Source organism: Hipposideros armiger, unplaced genomic scaffold, assembly GCF_001890085.2.
Source record: "Hipposideros armiger isolate ML-2016 unplaced genomic scaffold, ASM189008v1 scaffold_3, whole genome shotgun sequence".
Lineage (NCBI taxonomy): Eukaryota > Metazoa > Chordata > Mammalia > Chiroptera > Hipposideridae > Hipposideros > Hipposideros armiger.
Window position 1 is genome coordinate 9,105,960 of NW_017731353.1, and position 15,113 is coordinate 9,121,072.

Consider the following 15,113-nt stretch of genomic DNA (forward strand, 5'->3'; position numbering starts at 1 on the left):
CCGCCCCGCCCCAGCGGATCCTGGCGCTCTACCCCACCGCGGGAGGCTGCCTAGTCGCCCCCAGGCGGCCCACTTCTAAACCTAGACCCCCGACTCACCCCTTCCAGGTTACTCTTGTCCCAGGATCACTAGGCCTGAGCGCAGCCCTCACCCCGTTGGAATCCTCCCACAGAGGCGCCCCAAGGTGGGTGCTGGCCCCGAGGGCGCCCTGAGGGGATACTGCGGGAGGTTCGGCCCCTACCAGGTCACCACCGCCGCCCACCTCCCTCTCAGTACTGGTGGCAGGAATGTCTGCAGGACCTAAGAGCCAGGCCCCAGTCCCTGAGGGCTGGAGGGGCGGCCTCCACACTTGGGTTGGGGAGAGCTCAGCCCTGCTGGACGTCCCACCTGTGCAGCGCGGCCACCGCCCTCAAGGCTCAGCGTCAACATTCTGCGCACCCGGGAGCTTCCTGCCCCGCGCCTCTTTACGGGGGTGGGGCTGGTGAGAGGGGCTGCAGGTGGCCTATGTCACATCTGTACGAGTTTCCTGTGCCCCTTGTGAATGAGCCACTGGGTGACCACATGGCAGGATGGGCCTGGCTGGGCTCTGCCAGGGCTGCCGCTCTCTGGGCACCAGGAGGAGGGAAGGGGCATGCTGGCCGCCCACCTGCTCCCTGTAGGCAGGGGCAGGCAGGGTGCTTGGGGAGACTGAGGCTGTCCCCTTTGTGTGTGGCTGATTTTTCTCACCATATCCGAAGGTGAGTCCGGCCTCTGCACAGGGAGTTTGGAGCCGAGTGAGTTCCGCATAGGTGGTTTGATGCCTGCTAGAGCGAGGCCGCTGCTGGACACGGGAGGTGGGACCTTAGCTGGGTGGGGAGGTTTCCATTCCAAGGTGGCCAACAGAGGGCAGCAGAGGACTGGCCGGCCCCTTGCACTAACGGGAGGGAGGCCAGGTGAGTGGCTCTCAGACCTCCTCGCCAGCCTCTTTCACCACTTGTGAATGGGCAGCGGTTGGCAGTATGATGTCCAGTGTCTGGGGTGCACATAGGCGGCGCACCCTTGGGGGCCGCAGCTTCCCCCGCCCCCAGCTCTTTCTGTGAAGTGTGTGTGTGGGTCCTGGCCAATTAGGCAGGGCACCCCCTCCCCCGCCCCCGCTCCCCAGCCCGAGGACACTTCCTTCTCCCCAGTCAGCACCAGCACATGGGGTTAGCTCAGGGCAGGAAGTCACTGGCAGGCCTTTCCCACAAGCCACTGCCAAGAGGGAAGGCAGCTCCCTGCCTCTACCTGCTGCCCACCCCCACCCAGGGCAGGGACAAGTCTCCCGCTTCTATCACGTGTGCTCAGCCTGCTGGGGCCCCTGTCAGCGACCCCCAGAGGCTCACCACCGGCTTTCTTCTCACCCCACAGGCCACCGACCACAAGGGGCTTCCTGGCAGCAGCAGCGTTTTCGGTGCCCCCTCACTGCCCACACTGCCACCAGCGACCGTCAGAGGGAGCCCCACATCACAAAGCAGACCTAGCCTGAGAATGAGATCCCAGGGCCCTCAGGATGGGGCACCTTTGACCCCCCTAGCCAAGTTTTTGACCTTGCAACGTGCTGTCCACCCCCTCGGCCTTTTGGGGGTCAGGGAAGGCTCTCTGATGCAGTGCAATTTCGTGGGGGGAGTGGGCAGAGCAGTGCGGGGGAGGGCCTCTCAGGCAGATGGAGTGCATGGCTCTGAGGTCGAGCAGGCAGGTCCCATCAGGACAAGGAGGCCTGTGTGGCCAGGAAGGCAGGAGGACAACATGGCAGCAGGTCGGGGGTGGGGGAAGATATGTGGGGCCCTGTGCCTCATAGACTTGACACATGCCTCTCTTGTCCTTCGTTTCTTTATTGATCAGTGGCCCCTCCCCAAGTGGACTGCTGTCACGTCCAGCGTGGCAAGGGCAAATGGGACATGAGAGGGACGACGCAAATTAAATAAGTACTCATGAGACAAAAGTCAGATAGGAACAAGACCAAGGGGAGTGGGCAGAGCTCAGCCTGTAAGACTGAGCCCCGAATCGGGTCTTCGTTTGGCTTTTATTGAGAAAATTTAAAAGGAAGTGAAACTGGATTATTCAAAGATTCGTGTGTCACGTGCCTTAAGGCTGTTTTCCATTAACCAGCTCCCACTGTATTCCAACATGTACTGTGCCTTCACACAGCCTGCACAGCCCCCAGGACAGTGCCACTGTGCCGCGTCCTATACAAATAAAGGGAGATGACCGATATCATTCCACCGGGTCTCAGCTTTCCGAGACACTTCCTCAGAACCTCGTTAGGTCAGGGATTAGTGCGGGGGGCGGTCGTGGAGGTAGCTGTAAGGCAACATCTCCCCCTTTCTGTTTTTGTAGAAGGAGAAACACGGACTTTGCAGTTTCTTCATCTATGGCCCGCCAGAGGGTTTGCTGTCCACACCGGACGACTAGACAAAACAGAAACAGAATGATTATATAGGAGTGCAAAAGCACCAGCAAAACCTTCACCGAGGTTTTTCATCCATGTGAGTGGGTTCAGAGTAGACAATCCTTCCGCAGCCGCGGAAAGGGCATCCTCTCCCGGAGGAGCTGGAGATTCGCAGATGACATCTGATCCACTTCTTGTTGCAACTGCAGAATATCTACAGTCAGGTTGGGCACATGTCCCAAAAGATGAGCTCGTACCTCAGACCATGGGGTACATGTCTGGTTGTAAGAAAAAGGAGTTACACAGTAAGTGGAAACATTCCAATCACACTTTAAAGTGATCATAGTCCGGAGACTTTCCAATTGATCATCAAGAGAAACAACAGTTGTTTCTAAGTTAGCCAAACGTATGCTGATCTCTTGATCAATTCTCAATTGCTGACTCCAAGTTTTACTTGCATTTTCATGCCATTATTGTACAAATTGAATAGTCTGCACCATTTGGTGAAGAGCCACTCCAGAGACAGCAGCAACAGTGGTTATAGCTATTATACCCATTATTGCTGCTATCAAAAGGCCAATAAACCTTTCAGTTCTATGTAAGATAGTAATTACAAGAAAAGCTGAAGGAGCTGTTGGCCTTGGGTGGGCTGGTTGAAGTGAGAGATTAGATATCACAATCATTGGAGGTGCCGAAGGTCGAGTATCCTCCACTACAGGCCAATTAGGAGGCCAATCATATCTTGCAATCTTCTGCCATATTGACTTTCTTTTCTTGGGCGTGTCGCTCATGATAAGGTTTGACACACTGGCCAGGTACCCACAAAGGATGTTCTTCAGCACCTGGAGAAATACAAGCAAAACCTCGTCCCCATGTCAACAGAGTCCCCAAATTCCATTGATTGGTTTGAATATCTTTCCACCATATGGGAACATTTTTTAATTTTCTTGGGCTGTTATTAAAATGTCTTTCTGCTGCAGTTCACCCAAGGTGTGGTTCTGTACTTGAACCAGATGAATTAAAAAAATTTAAAGTAAACATGGCTCTTGCTAATTGCACCTGAGGAGTTTCTTTCATGTCTCCCCCTTTCTGTTTTTGTAATTGTTTTTTCAAGGTGGAATTAGCACGTTCTACAATGGCTTGGCCCTGTGAGTTATAAGGAATTCCAGTATTATGGGTAATTCGCCAAGTAGCACAGAAATTTGCAAACTTAGAACTGATGTAAGCAGGCCCATTGTCTGTTTTAATAGTTTTAGGAAGGCCCATGATAGAAAACAGACAAGCAGATGGCGGCAGGAATGTGCCGGCGGTTTTTCCCGTTTGGGCAGTTGCTACAAGAAAGCCCAGGTGGTATCAACAGAAACGTACACAAATGATAAACGTCCAAAGGTCGGGATGTGAGTTACATCCATTTGCCAGATATCATTAGGGTTAAGACCTCTAGGGTTTACTTCTTTAGGACATTCCTGTGGAGCATTAAGAATTTGACAAGTTGGACAGGTTTGAACAATATGTCTGGCCTGTTTGTAAGTAATTGGAAATCGAGACCGGAGACCGCCAGCATTGGTCTGGGTCAGGGAGTGAAAGTGGGTTGCTTCAGCAACCTGAGCGCTCCCTACTAGGGAATCTGCAAATAGCATTACCACACGTCATCTGACCTGGGAGGGCCGTGTGAATGCGGATGTGAGTAATAAAAAATGGATTTTGACGGTTTCTCACAACTTGCTGGAGTTGATTAAATATAATTTGAAGAGACGGATTTGAATTATATGACAAGGATGCCATCTCAATGTTCTGTACTGTATGAACAACATAAGCCGAATCAGAAACAATATTTAAAGGGTCAGAATAATTTTGGAATGCGGTTAAAACAGCCACAAGTTCAGCTCTTTGTGCTGAGGTACAGTTAGTTTGTACCAGTTGGCGTCCTTTTTCACTAACAATTGCTGCCTTGCCACTGCTAGATCCATCAGTAAAAACTGTAACTCCCTGGAGGATGGGCTCCTGTCGGAACTTTTTAGATAAAATCCAATTAGTTTTTTGTAAAAACTAAAACAATTTATTTTTAGGATAATGGTTATCAATAATACCACAAATATCACCAATGGCAACCTGCCAAGATTCATCATGAATGTTGAGATGAGAAATTTGTTGTTTTTTAAAGGGAACCACTATCTGATTAGGTTCTTGTCCACTGAGATGTAAAACTCTGGTACGAGCTTTTGATATTAATTCAGAGACTAGGTCCACATAAGTTGGAAGAGACTTAACAAAATTATTAGGCAGAAAAAGCCACTCAACCAAATTATTTTGTTATACTATAACTGCTGTAGGTGAATGTGGCGTGGAAAAAAGCAGACCCTGAAAAGGCTGAGAAGGATCTACACATTGTTTCTGAGCTTTCTGTATTTTTTGTTCAACTAACTCTAATTCCTTAATTGCTTGGGAAGTCAGTTTACGAGGGCTATCAAGTTGTGAGGGTCCTCGCAAAAGACTAAACAAATTACTAAGAGCATAAGTAGGAATGCCCAAAGTGGGTCGTAGCCAATTGATGTCTCCCAGTAATTTTTGTAAGTGTTTAAGGTAGAAATCTGATCTCTTCTAATTTGAACCTTTTGAGGTCTAATAGTCTGTCTATCAACCTCCACTCCTAAGTATTCTACTGGCTTGGTTGTTTGAATTTTATCTGGAGCAATGCAAAGTCCTGCTGAATCAAGCTGATTTTTAAGCAATTCAAAGCATGCTGTTAACTGCTCCATGGAAGATGCAGCACAGAGGATATCATCCATATAGTGAATGATATAACAGTTAGAAAACTTGGTTCTTAGTCGAGTAAGAGCTCGAGCTACATAAAGCTGACAGATGGTCGGGCTGTTAAGCATTCCTTGTGGAAGTACCTTCCACTGATATCTTTGAATTGGTTTTTTATTGTTAATTGAGGAAATAGAAAACGAAAATCGTGGACAATCTTGAGGGTGTAAAGGGATTGTATATAAACAATCCTGTAAATCAATAACTATAAGAGGCCAATCTTTTGGAATCATAGAGGGTTGAGGAAGTCCAGGTTGCACGGCACCCACAGGTTCAATGACTGCATTAACAGCGCGAAGGTCAGTTAACATTCGCCATTTTCCTGATTTCTTTTTGATGACAAATACTGGAGAATTCCAAGGACTAGTAGAAGGTTCTATATGGTCTTGCGCTAACTGAATCTGTACTAATTTTGTTAAAGCCTCTAATTTTTCTTGAGGGAGGGGCCACTGTTCAATCCATAGAGGGGTGTTATTCTTCCATTTGAGAGGCACAGGAGCTCATAGCTCTTCAACAGCGGCCCCTATAAAAAAGGGTTATTATGGTTGGTCTGATAGCCTAGCCTTCTCTTCCCTGCTGAGGTGAGGGTTGGACAGGCTGAGTGATTCCCTGATTGAATCTTCCTAACCCTTTTCCAGGTTGAAATCCCATCTGACTCATCATCTTTTGACTCTGAGGACTATACAGTCCAGGAGGGATCCAAACTTCTGCTTCCCATTGGGTTAGCAAATCACTACCCCATAAATTGATGGTAATATCAGCAACATAAGGTTGCAAAAATCCCTGTTGCCCCTCCGGTCCTGTGCAAGGAAAAATGCAAACACTCTGGCGTAAGCCTGAAGCTCTTCCTACTCCAACAATATTAATGTTAGGTTCTTGTACTTCCCAATTTTTTGGCCATTCTTGAGAACTGATAATAGAAACATCAGCTCCAGTATCTAAAAGACCATTACATTTCTTTCCTTGAATTTCAATTTGACACACAGGACGAATTTTGGAGATTTTCTCAGCTAGAAAAATACCTGCCTGTCCTGTACTTCCAAAACTTCCAGTTCCCCTTTTTTGTGTCCCCTTTTTCCTGGGAGGACACACGGGAGCAGAAGTAGCTGTGCAATCCGCTCTCCTTTCTTAGCAGACCAAGGAACTGTGGAAGACATTATAATTTGAATTTCTCCTTTATAATCTGAATCAATAATACCTGTATGGACTGTTACTCCTTTGGAGGTTAAGCTAGAACGACCAACTGTTGGAGAAGTCCAACAGTATCGGGTGGAAGTGGCCCAAAAATCCCCATGGGTACACGAAGAGGTGTTTCTCCTGGAAGCAGTAAAATGTCTTGAGTGGTGCAGACATCTACCACTGCACTCCCTTCTGTTGCTGGGCTTAATTGCTGCACTGAAAGTTTGGGGGAGGCATTGTTTGGTAATTCTGAGGAACGGCTGGTGTTACATATGCCCCCATTGTTGTCGGGGTCTGGGGCTGGCCCCTTTTTCCGTTTCCCTGAAGGGGAGTTCCATCCTTATGAAAAACTGATCTACATTCAGATGCCCAGTGTCTCCCTTTTTGGCACCTAGGACATACTCCAGGTGGCTTAGATTCTGCAGGAGCAGAATTAGGCATATGGGAGGCATTTTTTTCTTTCTGTATTTCTTTTTTGTGTGACCAGGTTTTCCACAATTATAGCAAGTGCCAGCAAATTTATTTTTTCCCATAGTCATTCCTGTAATAGCTTGAGCTAACATGGTGGCTTTAAATTGTTCAGTCCCTACCCCTTGGCATAAGCGAAGGTACCCCATCGCATCTGTCTTTCCTTTTTGAGCTCCAATTGCCTTTTTACAATCCTCATTAGCATTATCATAGGCCATGATTTGTAGAATTATATCGGCCGCTTGAGCGTTGGACACCTGTTTCTTAATAGTATCCTGTAAACGAGCTATGAACTCTGAATAAGGCTCCTGAGGTCCTTGAAATACATTTTGAAAGGAAATTGGAGCTTTTCCTTCCATTTCTATTTTTTCCCATGCCATCAAACAGATTCTTTTAAGCTGGTCTTGTGCTTGACGACTCATAGTGACCTGATTCTGAGGATCTGTCCATTCTCCTTCACCCAGTAACTGATCTTTAGTGATATTAATTTCACCAGCCTGATTATGTCTGCCCTGAATGTCTGCACCATCGATCCACCAAGTTTTAAATTGCAAAAATTGAGATGGCGAAAGGCAAGTTTTGGCTAGAGCATTCCAATCTATTGGTATCATCCTGTTTCTGTCAGCAATACCTCTAACCAATCCTATGGTATAGGGAAAAGTTGGACCAAATTGAGTAACTGCCTGTTTAAGTTCTTTAAGAATTTTAAAAGGAAAAGGTTCATGTTCTAACACATGCATACCATTTGGATATTCATCATTGGGTGCTATACGCTCCCGAATTATTACTGGAAAGTTCAAAGCGTCCAAATCTCCTTCTAACCTAGCCTCTTTCTATAGCTGACAGTGACAAATGTGGACCTCGAGCATAAGGAGGCGCTTGCGTAGTGGGAGATACTGGATGTTTAGGTTTTGGTGGTTTTTTATTTAACCCCCAGTCTTTCATTCTAGTTACTGGTGGTGGGGGCAAATGGCTAGATTGCTGTAGACCACCCTCCAAAGAAGGGTATAATGTTTTAGGAATTATTGTAGGAGCTTCTAAAGAATCCTCTTCTTTATCTAAAGAATCCTCTTCTTCTTCCGTGTCAGTATTTAAAGGTTCTAAAACTGACCGGACCCGTCTCCAAGTTTCCCAAATTGAAGTTGGTAACTTATCTCCTCGAAGTTGTTTTTCACTAAGATCATTACCTATCATGTCCCACTGATCTAAATCTACAGTCTCTAAGTCTGGAAACCAAGTACAATGGGTCTCAATAACTTTTAAAAGTTCCTCTAATTTCTTTTCTGAGACTTTTATCCCTCCTTTCTTTAAGAGCTGTTTAAGGAGACAAATATAAGGTCTGTAACGACTCTCAGTATTTCCCATGTTAGTAGATAAGGAAGATAGAACTTTCACTCAATTTTACTCTCAGATGCTCGTCTGGCCGCGTCCCTCGCAGGACTAAGTCTGTCTTGGCTGAAGGCACTTCAGTATAAGCCCCCGAACTGGTGAACAAGTGCCCGAAGACACTATTATCAGTCGCCGTTATGCCTTATGACAGATTACGGAACCGCAGAGTAGAGCCCACATAAGCTTCGCGACTATTAATAGTCTTGAAACTATAATCAATCACTCACACATTCACACTCTCATACAAAAGATGTTAAGTTATTTTCCGGTTGCCCCGGTAAAATTCCTCAGGACTTTTCCCTACTTCTCACCAAGTAGAGTGCCAGCCCATCCTGGGGTCTGCGCCATGAAATCCGTGGTGAAGATTTGTAGTCCGCCTTCCTTTCTTTGAGCTCCCACAGTTGGGCGCCAGATGTCATGTTTAGCGTCCCTTGCCACACAAATGGGACACGAGAGGGGAGACGCAGATTGAATAAGTACTCATGAGACAAAAGTCAGATAGGAACGAGACCAAGGGGAGTGGGCAGAGCTCAGCCTGTAAGACTGAGCCCCGAATCGGGTCTTCTTTTGGCTTTTATTGAGAAAATTTCAAAGGAAGTGAAATTGGATTACTCGAAGACCCATGTGCTACGTGCCTTAAGGCTGTTTTCCATTAACCAGCTCCCACTGTATTCCAACATGTACTGTGCCTTCACACAGCCTGCACAGCCCCCAGGACAGCGCCATTGTGTCCCACCCTATGCAAATAAAGGGAGATAACGGATATCATTCCACACAGGTCTCATTGTTCCGAGACACTCCCACAAGACCTCATTAGGTCAGAAATTAGTGTGGGGGTGGGGGGGTGCGGTCGTGGAGATAGCTGTAAGGACCACCTGGCTCCCTCAGCCCAGGGCCCCAGCCTACACAGACCGGCACACTGGAGCTCCAGAACTATGGGTGGGGTGGACGGCGTGACTGCACATCCTGGGACCTTGGGTGCAGAGGAGGCTCGGGGGACCCAGGGTTTGTCCCCACAAACCACAGGATGGCATGTCTTCAGCCCCAAGGGCCCTGCCTCTAGCCTGTCTCAGCCCCACATCCTCACATGCCCACATCAAGGGTTCAGCCTTGACCCACCCAAGATTTGATCAAGGTCGGGAGGGAGGGCCTTAGCAGCCTCTGGTCTTCAATGGGCCTCAGCAACATGCACCCCCATTAACTCCCTCCCTGCTCTCACCTCCACCCCCAAATGCCTGCCCCAATGCCCACCAGCCTCTTCCTCCAGGCAGCCTGCCCAGACCCGCCCATTCCTCCCCCATTCTGCTCCTGGCCTCCCACCCCCACCTCCACATTAGCCTGATGGCTGCCTGGGGAGCCGGATGCCTGGTGGTTTGATTTCAACACCCAGCTGTCGACCCACACCGCCCGCACCCAGCCAGCCTCGCCTCCCCTGCCTGCGGAGTTCTGGCCTGGAACCAGCCCTGGAGGTCCTGGTAGACCTGGTCCCGGGGCAGGTGGGGGTAGCGGGCACAGATGGCACAGAAGCGCTCCTGCCAGTCGACTAACCGCCGCACACGGAACCGATGTCGCCAGGCAAAGTAGCTCCGATACTGACTCTCGTTCATGCCGGTGAGGAAGGCAGCCAGCTCTTGGGCCGAGCCAAAGTCGTCCACATGCACGAAGGCGTCAGGTGGTACGAAGGCCTCGTAGGTGGCCCTGGGGGGCCCCAACACCACCGGCACGGTGCCGGCCGCCAGTGCGTTGTGCCAGAACTTTTCAGTGATGTAGTCTGGGTGCTGCGAGTTCTCAAAGGCCAGGTAGAAGAGGTACCGGGCCACAGTGGGCAGCAGGCAGTTGGTGCACAGTGGCCGCCTGTTGGCATGGCCAAACATGTCCACCCGCAGGTGAGGTGCCAGCTGCTGGTACAACTGCACGCGCCGCTGCCTCTTCTGGAAGTTGCTGACCACCCAGACGGCCACCCCGTTCTTGGCCGGCAGCGGCGGTGCAGGCCCCTCATGGGGCTCCAGGCAACCATAGGGCATGAAGATGTCTGAGTCGCGGCGGTAGCTGAGCACCCAGTTGAAGACGCCCTGGAAGCGGCCGAGGCCATGAGTGTGGCTGGGCGACTCCATGGAGACCCACACCCAGGGCTGCCCATGTGGCCGCTCAGCCAGGGGCAGGCGGATCTTTTGGGTCTGCAGCTCGCGATGGTGGAATACCACTGCATCTGCAGTGGCCAGCAGGCTGCGGTTGGTGCTCAGGTGGCAGTGGGCCACGCCGTATCTGCTGCAGGTGTTGCTGGGCAGCTCCGGGGGCTGGTTGGCAAAGGGCCAGTGCCAGATGAGGATGGTGAGTGTGGACTGGGGTTCCGGGACTGCCCCAGGGGCCCAGCGGAGTAGCCACAGCAGCCAGAGGACCGTGAGCAGGGCCACCCCGGCCAGGCCCCACAGGGCTCGGAGCTTCTGGGTGGAGCCACGCCCTACGCAGGACACAGGAAGAGAGGCTATCTCCCGGGGCTCACCCACAGCCCATCCTCCCAGCCCGAGCCTCCCTGAACACCAGACACTTACCGGCATTATTCATCTGCAGCTCCCAGAATCAGGCACCCAAGAAACCCCAGGCTTTCAAATCACGGCAGCCACCAGGCAGAGGCACCCTGAAATCACAGCTGCGTGCTGCACCCAACCCCACCTGGAAGCACACTTCTTTCATCTGCCCAGGATGAGGGAAACCAGGGTACCTTCCCACCCCTGCCCCGCCCCTGCCCCCGCCCTGGAGGTGACCTTTGACATGAACCACCACCCTCACCCCGCCTCCCTCTAGTCCTCTGGCTGCTGGGGGAGGCAGTTACAGGAGGGGCGCCAAGTTGTGCCCACTTCCATGCCCCCTACCCCTGCTGGCCTCTGGGCAGGCACAAGAGACAGGGGAGGGAGCGGGGCCACTGAGCCTCAGGGAAGGGGAGGCCATCCTGGCTGGAGGCAGCCCCTCCCCAGAGGGCTCCCGGACATTGAGGACCCAGACCTGGGCCCGTGGACGTGCTTCCCTTGGACACCACGACACACTGAGCTGCAGGCCAACGCCAGCCCTCCCAGTGTGGCATCACCTACTTCCCTTGCTCACCAGCTGTCAGCTCCACCGTGGGTTCCCAGCCCCTCATGCTGCAGATGTGCTGTGCTCAGCTCTGCCAGGAGGCTGAGCTTTCTCCCATTGCTTCTAACTGGGCCACCCCACCCCACCCCTGCCCTCTAGGACACCTTGTGCCAGAACCCAGATTCCCGGGGTCCTAGGAGTGTCTGTCCACACAAGGCTCTGGCACATGTCCACAGTGGGCAGCCGCAGGGCCTTCTTTCCCTGTTCCAGGCCACATGTCCGTAGAAGTCCCAGACTGGGGGTAGGCCCAGAGTCCTGGCCGGGCTGGGAAGAGCTGCTGATGGGCAGGACTTGGGGTGGGAGGGCTGCCCTTGGGGGCTCCAGGTCTCTTCCTCCAGGCCCCACAGCCCAGGATGAGGGTGGGAGGGGGCTTTCCAAGCTGGAAAGGGAAGGAGTCTTTGTGTCCCTGACGCGGGCGGGCAGGGGGCTGGCTCCCGCTCCAGGAAAAGGAAGGCTAAAGTCCAGAGTCCCCCCCCCCTCCCCCCCGCTCCAGCCAGCCCGGAGGCCATGGCCTGGAGGTCCAGTTCCTTCCCTTTTTGATCTAGTTTTTCTGAGCTAGAGATGTGGCCAGCAAGCACAGTCAGGCTTCCCTTATCTCCAACCTGCACCCCACTCTCAGCCGAGACGGTGTTCCGTTAGCTTCCTTCTCCGCAGCTGGACTCTTGCTTGGTCCTGAAAATGGCAGGGCAGATCCCAGCCTGCACGCTTAGCGTCCTGGAGGCCTCAGGCTGGTGAGGTTCTTGGAGGCTACGGGCCAGATGTCATAAAAGGAACAGCAACCAGGAACCGTTGGCCAGGTCTGCCACCCATGCCATCCTGTGGGCCTCCCTCTGCCCTGCCTTCTCTGTCCTGCCCTCCTCAGGGCAGCTGGCCTCCTCCAGCTCCTGCCCCCTAGTGAGGACCAGACTGCCATCAGGGCGGGAACCTGGGAGCTGGCAGCAGGCCCATGGGGGACAGAGGCAAGTGCAGGAGACGGGGGCAGTTTGGCCCCTCTGAGGCTCCCCACCCCCTACAGAGCCTCTGAGCTGCGGTGGGGCCTTGAGCAATAGCGAAGGAGGGAGGCAGGGCTGTGGGATCTGTCGGAAACCATCTGGCAGACCCAAGGCATAGAAGCAGCAGCCAGGCCTGGATCCCACTGGTCAGCGTGAGGGCCTGACCAGAGCAGGTGACTGTCACCAGCCCCCACCCTTCCAGCCACCCCAATGTTTGGGGAGGTGATCGTGGTGGCACTGGGCCTTTGGCCCCACCCTGGCATCTCTTTCCTGGCAGGGGGGCCCCAGAGGAGCCACACCCTGCTTCAGGCCTGCTTCAGCCCACCTGCTCTCCCTGTGGCAGGCACCCAGCGGAGGGCGGGGGCACACAGGAAGGAGTTGATCCTTCCGCAGCCTGTGAGCGACCTGGCTTCTAGCTGCCAGCACCTCTGCCCTTCCTGTTTGTACGGCCAGGCTGGCCCGGGCCCCTGCCACAGACCTCACCCACACCCGCAGCCTGCTCCCTTCCTGGGTGGATTCGAAGGAACCTCCGCGCCTCTGCCCTGGCTTGGCGGCTCCCCCAGCACAGCCTGCCAGCTCAGGTTGGCAGCCACAGGGCCCCAGTCGTGGGAAGCTGCTGGCTGGGAAATGGGGCTCCGAGTTTGGCCCAGAAATGGGTCAGAATGAGAGGCTCTCAGAGGTAAGAGGTGAGAGAGAATGACTCAAAGGGAAAATGGGGGGCCTCATCCTGCCATCTCATCCCTGGGCATCGTGACTCAGTGGGATGCAGGCCGGCACCCAAGTCCAGCTCAACAGCCCATGAGCATCTCAGAATCAGGAACATGCTGTCATTCCCGCAGCTGAGCCCTCGGGCCTGCTCCAGGCCAGCCTCCCAATGGGCACCAATTAAAGTCAAAACCAGGGGTTGTGCCAGGACGGAGGGCAGGTAGCTAGCTTCCCGGTCATTGCCCCTTGCATGTGACAGCACCTTGAGCAGCAGGAAGGAGGCCACCCAGCCCAGACTAAGGGGCGCCTCAGGGAGAGAAGGCCAGAGCCTAGCTGCCCTCCAAGGGATGGCCTAAGCAGGGCAGAGCCCAGACACCAGACCTGAAGGCCCCCTGGTGGCCATGCTCCAGAGCCACCTGGCTGCCAAGGGGTGAAAGCAGCAGAGGGAGCCAGAACGCAATTTATTCTCAAGAGGGTATGGACAGTTCAGGGTACCTCTTTGAAAAGGTGGGTGCACAGAAGCTGGCAGGTGCCCAGGGGGCCCCCAGGTTGGGGTGCAGTCAAGGGGGCAGCAGTAGGGTGGTGTCGGGAGCCAGCCGCAGCAGGCAGTAGGAGGGGCCATGAGTTGGACCACCTCAAAGGCACAGATGCGCCCGCAGCCAGCTAGCCCCCCTCCTACTCCTCTCCCTTCCAGCCCAGGCTGGAGGCACACCCACATCCGGGTACAGGAGGCGCTCCAGGATCTGCTGGCGGCTCCTCCAGGGACCTACGCACTATTCCCACGTTTGACTCACCCCTTCTGTTCTGCACTGAGACCCAAGACCCACTCCTGTGTGCTGTACACCTGGGAGACTCAGGATCAGACGTGCTGAGGACTGGGGTCTCCAGAGTCCCTATGGAGCCAGTGCCTCCCTGGGTCTTAAGCCCTGGCCCTAGGGCAGCCCACCACACCCTGGGGCTTGGAGAAAGAGGGTTGTAGGAGTTTGGACAGAAGCAGGGGCTGGTTTTGTCTGAGCAAGCCTAGGGCCAACAGAAGTCACAGGAGCCAGGGGGGCAGTGGGGTGCTGAGCTGCTCAAGGCGCTGTGCCGGGCAAGCGAGCCGAGGGAGGCCCCACTTCCCGGACGACCCCGGCCCTCTGCCCTCCCTTCCTTGGCCCAGGCCTGCCGGCTCCCCTCTCATTGCAGCTGCCACTAGAAGGGGGACCCTCTTCACTGGGGCCCTGGGCAGTGGGAACAGAGCCCCAAGAAGGTAGAAAAGACAGGGTACACCAGTGACCGCTTTCTGCCCCGGTCAGGCCAGCAGGAGGTTGGAAAGGTGAGCGTCAGGACCCCAGGGACTGAGCCCAGAGCTCCAGGGGAACCTCCTGGTCCTGGGTCTGCAGGGTAAAGCTAGAGAGGCAGACTGGTCTGGACCAGACCCAGTTGGGTGCCAGGCCGCCCACGAGTGAGGCCTTAATGTCTCTGCACCTGCTTTCTCCATGGCTGTCTCCTAACGGCTCGGATGAAATGACAGTGGGTATGCAATCCTTATCAGCCTGCCCTCATCCCACACGGATTCCCAGCTGCCTGCACACGCCCCCTTCCCCCTTCCACCTTCCACCTCCCACACCCTGCACAATGGGACAGGCTCCCAGCGGAGGGCCAGCCCAAGGCCACAGACCTGGAGTCCAGGCAGGCAGGGGAAGGGACTTTCCAGCTTAGATGGGATCTAGCCCCAGAAATGTGCTGCTTTAGGACAAGCCTTTAGAGTCCAGCAGTTCTCAACCTGAGGGTTGCGACCCCTTTGGGGATCGAATGACCCTTTCACAGGGGTCGCCTAAGACCATCGGAAAGCGAAAAGATACTTACATTACGATTCATAACAGTAGCAAAATTACAGTTATAGAGTAGCAACAAAAATAATTTTATGGTTGGGGGTCACCACAACATGAGGAGCTGTATTAAGGGGTCGTGGCATTAGGAAGGTTGAGAACCGCTGCTTTTAGACCCAAGCAGGCCCAACTTGGATTCCCAGGCCCCACCTGTCTCTC

At 53.3% G+C, this 15,113-nt stretch overlaps 1 protein-coding gene across 5 annotated transcripts; it reads right to left on the minus strand.

The window, feature by feature from the left end:
- Positions 1–1,968: 1,968 nt before the first annotated feature.
- Positions 1,969–12,855, minus strand: FUT7 (fucosyltransferase 7). Of its 5 annotated transcripts, XM_019640696.1 has the most exons (4): positions 11,491–12,855; positions 10,807–10,892; positions 8,566–10,715; positions 1,969–3,249 (listed from the first exon to the last, which is right to left on the minus strand). In XM_019640696.1, exons 2-3 carry the CDS (start codon positions 10,817–10,819, stop codon positions 9,634–9,636), a joined length of 1,095 nt encoding a protein of 364 aa, XP_019496241.1. In that variant the 5' UTR covers positions 10,820–10,892; positions 11,491–12,855; the 3' UTR covers positions 1,969–3,249; positions 8,566–9,633. The 5 variants fall into 5 exon arrangements, with proteins under 5 accessions (XP_019496241.1, XP_019496224.1, XP_019496213.1 ...); XM_019640679.1 differs by having other exon boundaries at positions 8,566–10,892; XM_019640668.1 differs by having other exon boundaries at positions 8,566–10,892; positions 11,357–12,855.
- Between the last annotated feature and the right edge of the window lie 2,258 nt (positions 12,856–15,113).